This window comes from Wasmannia auropunctata, unplaced genomic scaffold (genome assembly GCF_000956235.1).
Source record: "Wasmannia auropunctata unplaced genomic scaffold, wasmannia.A_1.0 LD336048.1, whole genome shotgun sequence".
Classification (NCBI taxonomy): domain Eukaryota; kingdom Metazoa; phylum Arthropoda; class Insecta; order Hymenoptera; family Formicidae; genus Wasmannia; species Wasmannia auropunctata.
Genome location: NW_012026842.1, coordinates 746,342 through 754,867, shown reverse-complemented (window position 1 = coordinate 754,867; position 8,526 = coordinate 746,342). Strand labels below are relative to the sequence as shown.

At 37.5% G+C, this 8,526-nt stretch overlaps 2 protein-coding genes across 2 annotated transcripts in view; both read right to left on the bottom strand.

Moving 5' to 3' along the window:
* Positions 1–400, bottom strand: part of LOC105451680 (maltase 2-like) — a 4,814-nt gene extending 4,414 nt beyond the window's left edge. The window contains exon 1 of the mRNA XM_011692281.1: positions 3–400. Coding sequence (XP_011690583.1) covers positions 3–364 — 362 coding nt within the window. The 5' untranslated portion in view covers positions 365–400. The remainder of the gene's footprint in view (positions 1–2) is intronic.
* Positions 401–1,918: 1,518 nt separating this feature from the next.
* On the bottom strand, positions 1,919–4,654 carry LOC105451669 (maltase 1-like). Its single transcript, XM_011692271.1, has 2 exons — positions 3,365–4,654; positions 1,919–2,702 (listed from the first exon to the last, which is right to left on the bottom strand). The coding sequence occupies exons 1-2, from the start codon at positions 4,585–4,587 to the stop codon at positions 2,195–2,197; spliced, it is 1,731 nt and encodes a 576-aa protein (XP_011690573.1). The 5' UTR covers positions 4,588–4,654; the 3' UTR covers positions 1,919–2,194.
* Positions 4,655–8,526: the final 3,872 nt, after the last annotated feature.

Sequence of the window (8,526 nt, the reverse complement as noted above, 5' to 3'; positions counted from 1 at the left end):
GATTCGGCACGAAATCAAGGATTACTTTCAGCCCGAGGGACTTTGCCTTTGCCACGAGCGCATCAAAATCTTCGAGGGTGCCGTACTCCTTGTGGATATTGGTATAATTGGAGACGTCGTAGCCGTAATCTACCTGCGGGCTAGAGAAGATCGGTGACATCCATAGCGCGTCGGCGCCGATGTCCTGGATGTGCTCCAACCTGCTCGTGATACCGTTCAAATCGCCGATGCCGTCGCCATTGCTATCCTGGAAGCTTCTCGGATAGATCTGATATACCAGACTGTTCTTGTACCAATCCTTGGCTGCTTCCGCCGAGCCGGTCAGAACGACCAACACTGCGATGGCAACGCACGAACGCAGCATAGTGACTGTTCGACCGTGATTACTTACTCCAATTGCTTTTATACCAATCGACGAACCTTAGAAAAATTCATAAATGTTGATGTTTTATCGCTTGATAAGCTAACCGGTTACGTTCTGAGCGCATCTAGGAATTATCAATTGATAACGGCACCTTGCATTCTTCGCGATGACGTTTGCGAAATGATATCAAATCATTTCACGCACAACCATCGTGCTACGATTTTTATCTCGCGAATCAATAATCATTGCAAATGCACCCAATTTATTCCGCGATATGCTCCAATCTGCTCGTGATGCCATTCAAATCCCATATAACCATCTATGTTATCTCTACGTTTATCCATCTGTCCTTGAAGCTTCTCGGATAGACTAGGTATATTTTTAATCAATTTCTTATCCACTTTTTTGACTGACGCGGAATAGCACAGAAGTATTGATCAATTACATAAAAAATAGTGTTGTTAAAATTGTTTACCAATTATAAACATATTTAGCTATTATGACGAGAAGATGTGTATGATCAGGAATTGTTTATTAACAATTAACTTAACAAATCAATTATCAATTTGGCTTTTACTTATAATAAATATATCATAATATGATATATCATAATATGACCTATTTTAATAATCAAACAAAAAGTAATTAAACCAAATTATTAAAATTATATTCACATTTAATCATATTATCTTTTAAATTTTGTTAACAAGTTATATAATAAATCTATACCACTCTGGAAGTTATTAGAACAAGCGACACTGCGATAAAGATACGCATCCGAAGCATAACTAATTCGAATCGTCGATTCTAATGCCATGCTTTTATACTTTACGCAGTGAATTTTTACAAAATTTATAGCAGTGAATACGTTGTTGGAATATTATTATTTTTATTTGATAAGCTCGTTTAGTAGCGAATAATTGCATCTTAGAATTATTGATAACGATGACTTACATTTTTTACGATAACAACAAGATAATCTGATTGCTTCCTCTTATATAATTGTTCTTATAATATCATCAGAGAAGCTTTTTACGTTAAAAATATTGATTGCGTGTCAAATGAAAATTTATTGCAATTAAAGCGTTGAAATTTATGGTAAAACGAGTAAAAAATATATATAGTACAAAATTGTGAATTGCAACATTGTTTTGAGCTTATTTGTAAAAGTGCAATTTTGCAAAACTGAAATATTTTTTTACGGATGAATTAATTCACAGTACAAATAATGAAATGCACATAATGTAATGCAAAAAAGTTATGTGCTTTATTACACGTAGAAAGAATAATTAAAATGTCGCTTTGTCACGCCGTAGGGCGATAAGTTATTTTGATAGTTATTTTGATTTAAATGCGTCATGACAACTAATTACAAAAATGTACTTTATTAAAAAGAATTGAAAGTGAGAATAAAGTTGATAATGAAGGAGCGAAAGAAAAATTAGTTGTTAGATAATATGAGGAGACTTTATTAAGGATCCGTCTAAATATTGTTTTGTAGTATGAATTTATATTATCTCATTATACTGGAGGGCAATAAAAAAATTACTCTTATTATTGTTAAAATAAAATTTATTTTATCATAAGAATACACATTTTGTGTACATAGCACAATTGATTTTAAACGCTACCGCAATAATTTTTATTGAAATTAATAACACGTTAATGACAACAAATTTATTTCTAATCGTTTCTTTTTAGAAGATACATTTTCTTGGAATGTTTATTTTCAGATTTACACAAAATGCTCCGCAGAAAAGATGTGTCTATACATATATATATTCGAAAATTTATTTAAAAGTTATTCGTTAGCATCAAATAAACCAAAATTTAGTTATACAAATCTTCGGTGATGTACACAACAGAGGCCGAGCCGGGCAGAACAACGGAAGCCATATTTTGATATGATCCTGGAAGCAGTTTGGAATCTACGCTGGCTACATAGACAATCAACTGCTCCGAAATGTTCAACCAGGTACCAACGTCGACGACGACCTCCGTGTTCGCGAAGTTCACCAGGAGGAGCACGATGCTGCTGGTGCAGAATCCTTCGTGTCGTCGTACCACTCCTAGAACATTTTCGGTGACAGAACACTCGTAACAGTACAACGCAGTCTGTAGGGATCCCTGCGCGATGACAGGCGTCTTCTTTAGTTTCATCAACGCCTTGAACACTTTATAATGAGAGACCTGCTCATCTTTTTGCGCCGCCAAATTTAAAATCTCATAATTTTGGTTTACTGGAAGCCAAGTTGTTTCGTTGGTGGAGAAACCGGCACTGGTGGTAGCGTCCCATTGGTAAGGCGTTCTTTCCGGATCTCGCGATTTCAAGTAATATCTAAAAACCGATAATATCGTCATTAATTGTTAAAAAGATTTATAAATAAATATAAATATAAGCAACTATATAAATATATTTATATAACATATAAACTGATAAAATGATATATTAATAGTTTTATCCAAATTTTATATTAATTTAATATACTTCTTTCGAAATATAGATTTACCATAACTTGTTAACAAAATTTAAAGAATAATATAATTAATTGCGCATATAATTGTAATAATTTGATTTAATCACTTTTTGTTTGACCATCAAAATAGATAATCAGATTTTAATATATTAATTATAGTAAGTAAAAGCCAATTTGATAGTTGATTCACTAAATTAATCATTAGTAAACAATTCCTGATCATATAAATCCTCTTGTGATAATAAATAAATATATTTACGTTAACGGATAAATAATTTTTACAATATTATTTTTTATGTAATTGATCAACACTTCTGTGCTATTATTTTAGATAATAGCTTAATATTTTTATATGTTATTATTAAATAATACTTTTATTACAATTATATTGCTATTATATTTAATATTTAAATAATATTAGTATATAAGAATCAGAAACAAGAAAAGCTATATTTATGAATTTAATTGGATCTATTATGTTACGATAGGAATCTATTTAGACTCATCGTTTTTGTAACCATACCTGTCGGGTCCTGCATTGCAACCGGCAGTATCCTTGGTTTCTTCATACGTGAAATTTCTGTCGACCATGCCGATCTCGTCGCCGTTGTAAATCACGCTTATGCCGGGCAAAATGGTCGCCAGCATGTTAAGCTGATCGGCCCGTTTCTCGCCGAATCTAGTAGCCGCTCGATGATTGTCGTGATTACCCACCACCCAGTTTGCAACGTATTCCGTACCGTTAGGCATGTTTTTTACCCAACGATCAATAGAGTGTTTAAAATCGGCTGCGCTGGATTTGTCATTCAGATCGGCAATGAACATGAAGTTGAACGGCACCGTCGAGCCCGACAGATAGTACTTTATGGTGAGATCGAAGTCCGCATAGGCCTCGGTCAGGATCATCTTCGTGTCAGCGGTCGACGAGTGATTGTCCATCAACTCCCTCCAAGTCGCGAGAACTTCATAAGTCTCCGGGAGATTTTTCGTGTAAATGTGATCCAAGTAGTCGGTGTCATTGGACGGTACGTCTTTATTACTTCGCGGCTCGTCCAAGAATCGGGAATCCTCGTACATATGATTGATAGCGTCAATGCGGAATCCCTCCACGCCCCGATCCATCCAAAAAGTCAATACATTCTTCATTTCTTCTCGCAAATCAGCGTTGTGGTAGTTGAGATCCGGTTGTCCGGCGGCGAACTGATGCAGATAATATTGCCCGCGTGTCTCGTTTTTCGTCCAAGCGGGACCCCCGAAAACGCTCAGCCAGTTGTTCGGCGGCTCGGTACCGTTCGATTTCCCATCCTTCCAGATGTAGTAGTCGTCGTAGGGCTTGACCCTGTCGATACTCTTAAGGAACCATTCGTGCTGGTCGGAACTGTGATTCGGCACGAAATCAAGGATTACTTTCAGCCCGAGGGACTTTGCCTTTGCCACGAGCGCATCAAAATCTTCGAGGGTGCCGTACTCCTCGTGGATATTGGTATAATTAGAGATGTCGTAGCCGAAATCTACCTGCGGGCTAGAGAAGATCGGTGACATCCATAGCGCGTCGGCGCCGATGTCCGCGATGTGGTCCAACCTGTCCGTGATACCATTCAAATCGCCGATGCCGTCGCCATTGCTATCCTGGAAGCTTCTCGGATAGATCTGATATACCAGACTGTTCTTGTACCAATCTTTGGCCGCTTCCGCCGTGCCGGTCAGAACGACCAACGCCGCGATGAGAACGCACGAGCGAAGCATAGTGACTGTTCGACCGTGATTACTTACTCCAATTGCTTTTATACCAATCGACGAACCTTGGAAAAATTCATAAATTTTGTTACATTTTCGCTTGATAAGCATATCCGGTTACGTTCTGAGGGCATCTAGGAATTATCAATTGATAACGGCACTTTGCATTCTTCGCGATGACGTTTGCCAAGCGATATCAATTCATTTCATACACAAACGTCGTGCTACTACTTTTATCTCGACCCGCAATAATCATTGCAAATGCACGCAATTATTCCGTTTTGCTGTCTTTACAATATATGACTTACGAAGATAGAAGAAGTTGACGCAAATATTTACTGAAATAATCATTGCTTGAACTCATGATCGCTTGAAGCGTGGCCGCGAGCGATCGATACTGTTCCACAAAACCGCGCGTCTGCCGCGCATTTCGCGATGAATCCACCGATTACGCTGATTTTGCATTACGAATTTCGAGATAATAATAACGCCACGCCGCAGATTTCACCGCGAAGATCTCCAGCTGCCGAGTGCTCGCTGCTGATACGCGCGTCCTCGCCGCTCGGCTCGCTGCAGATCGACGCGCGGCCACGAGAATCGATTTCGCCGGGGCGCCGCGCTTTAGAAATTCGCGGAATTGCACGACCCGCGCGCGCTATTATAACCTCGCTCGCTTAGAGTTAGACAGGAAGAGATTTGCCCGTTTTTCCCGCGAAAAGCGCACGACCTCGGTATATCGCCCAGCATCGCGCGCGTAACGTCGTCTTGCGGCCGACCGATAAGGCCTTTCGATCCGCGCCGCGGCGCGCTTTGAAAAATGGCAAACATTCAGTCCCGCACCATCTCGCGTGCGCGAGGCGTTTATGCGTGCTGGCCTCGTAACTGCTATCGCCCGATCTAACGCCTAATTATACAGGTGGTTCGCCACCCCGCGTTTCTTACTTTTCTCATACGGCATCGTCGCGAGGGTCAATTTAATCTTCGCGCGCGAGCGCCAAGAGCTTTCCGTCAGGAATAAATTCGCTATTACCGCGAAAAAACGTTGACAGGAATCCGTTTTTTTTCTCTCTCTCTCTCTCTCTTTCCTTTCGTTGAAGGCCATTTTTCATCGCTCTATACGCGCGTCAAAGTACTCGAGTACGGTACGTCAAATTTGTGCCTCTATATATACACCTCTAAAATTCAATGGCCGATACTCTTTGAAATAAACTTCCTCTTATAATATGATAAAGCGCCATCGTTCAACATTCTCCGGGAAGTTGCATTATAAAGAACGCGGTGGAAGTCTCGATACAATGGGGAGGAGAACAATTCCCCGCGCAAAAAAAAGAGGAGAAAAAGGAAAAAACCGAGTAAATCGAGGTTGCGAGATAATTTATCGTGCATCGAATGCGAAAATGATATTATTATCTGTGACGGGCTTACAATGCCGTGTTGCTTTTCCGTATTTTTATTCGACGCTTGATAGATAGCGAATAAATCAAGCGGAGGGAAGCAACACGTAATGGCGAGTGTGGTGTCAAGGTGTACGTCAGTGAAAGAGATTCCTCTTTATGCAGAAATCTGGCGCTATCACGCGATCTCGAATAGTCTTACGGTTCCCAAGTTGCGTAATAATTTCCAGCTATGAATATATATCACCTACCGTTTTACACGTGCTTCCCTTTGCAAAATCGTCTGATAAATGGAAAAAGTCTTGAAGCAGCCCTTTTACATCCCCACTCCCTTTCGCTCCTGCTTGCTCGCTGCCAGTGTCCAGATACTTTGAAACACTCGTCCGAGAAAGGCGGCTTTGCGTTCTTTCGCATTCAATTCTTTGGTACGTTTTGTCACATATGGGTTCGCGTTTGACGTTTAAATACGCTTGTTGACAAATCACTCAGATAGATTTATGCTAATTAAGGATAGGGAGAAGGATAGGGGAAGCGATAACGCTTATTGTGAAACAAAGACGAAGTTGACGAAGTGCACGCTCGTGCACTGCATGCACTCAGGGAAATGTTTCGCTGTTCCAGCTAGAATTCTAAATATTACATTTAAATTATATCGCTGTTTTTCGTATCTGCTAAAAAATTGTCTGTCATACATAAAATTTATAGCGGCAATATTTTAAGAATATAGGTATGCAAGAAAATATAGGTCTCATAACCAAATATGATTGGAGTCTTGGACTGATTAAACGTCATAGAGAAACTTTCTTGCTAAATTTGACAAATAGTTCAGATATAATTTCTGTCTGTTATCTATATTGATTAAATACAAAACATATGTGGTATCGCAGTGCTTACTAAAAAGCACTTTTTTGTTTTAGCTAATTTTTTGTACCTAAATAATTCTCGCTGTAATTGCAAGATTACTTTTTTCAGAGTGCATTGCGATGAGCGTCAGTCACTTATGAGTCTCGCTTGGAGTCTCATAGAGTTTCTCACTAGCATTTGATCATATAGCATATTAACATATTGTACACACAAGCATGTAACAGTGAAATAAAGATTTTCATATTCAATCAACTCAAGCCTAGTAAATCCAATCATTTAGCAAAAATATAACACAAAACAACGCGCGTGTTAAGATTCTCCGAATGAGAAACGGCGAACACACAAATCTTTCCCATGTAACGTAAACACAATTTCCTTAATATTAATGAAAGGAAGGAATGAAAAAAAATCGTCACTGCGTACAAAAACTTAATGAGGCAATTAACGAAAAGTTGAATATCTTTCTATTGTTCCAATGGCCTCTATGCGTCGAGCAAGCTCTGTTCAAGTCAATAATGAAACGAATGAAAATATAAGCTTCTCTTCGCATAAATCGTTTGTAAATCCGAGCGGTAGAGATGCAATTTTGTATGATTGCGTTTATACAAGCTGAAATACCTGACACAATCGCGAAAATGGTGAATCAGTATAAAATAATATTAGTGTAAAATAAGCCAAAATGATACATAATTAAATTTAAAAAAACAGAAATTTTTTTGAATAAAGTTTCATTTTTTTTAGAAAATATAGGGACTTGACTGATTTCTTCTTGCATTTGAAAAACTAAAAGATCGAAAATACGTTAAAAACAATCTGTTCTAATTTAATTTGTAGAATACAACCTTACGACAAAATGACTAACATTTTCAACAATATCTCGACTAAATAAGAAATAAATGTATAAGAAATACAATTATTCTTTGTCTTACACAAATTCACTTGTCTATCTTAAGAGTCAACTGATTGAATTAGATAGTCCCGATTGTAAACAAGCGCTACAGAATCTTTGTATCAGCGAAAACCGTTACATCAAATAAATGAGTGCACGCGTACTCGATTAACTTTCAAAGTTGTCTCTCTCGTAAACAAGGCTCCATTTAAAAAGAAAATTTGTTCTATCATTCCGGCTTATTTTGAACCATGAAATAGTGAATTATTTTTATTAAACGGTTATGACAGTAATTGCTTTAAAACAACCGGTTTTTTAAATTATTATTCAATTAAACTATTACTAACAATTTAACATAATATTATTAGAAAAAAAACTTAATTAATTATCGGTCAACTTTAATTAAACGGTTACTGTTCTTATGAATAGTTATTCAGTTTTGAAATATTGATTGCGTTCCACAAAAAAAAAACAGCTTTACAACTATTAAAAGATTATCGTTTGGAATATTCCGATTGGAATATTTTTGTAGACTCTTGATACTACTTTTAGATTCTCCATAACTCTTAGTCATTGTCACTTGATGGTTACTTTATCGGTTAGTTACCGATTAGAGAGTTCATTTCCGAACAGTGCCTGCAACGGGCAAGTAAAGTTGCGAACGATTAGATTGATTGAACAGTCGATTAGTATTTTAAAAACATTATTGTTATCGTAAAATTGTGATTTGATGAAAATAATGATTTAGTTCATTGACCGTTATTTTTCAAATTTGATAACAGTAAGTAGAAAGTTATTTTT

Excerpts from the sequence above, each read along its gene's own strand:
- LOC105451669 (XM_011692271.1), bottom strand. The coding sequence starts at position 4,587 with ATGCTTCGCTCGTGCGTTCTCATCGCGGCGTTGGTCGTTCTGACCGGC. Across the intron at positions 2,703-3,364 it reads TGCAATGCAGGACCCGACAG|ATATTACTTGAAATCGCGAG; the intron begins GTATGGTTACAA and ends ATCGGTTTTTAG.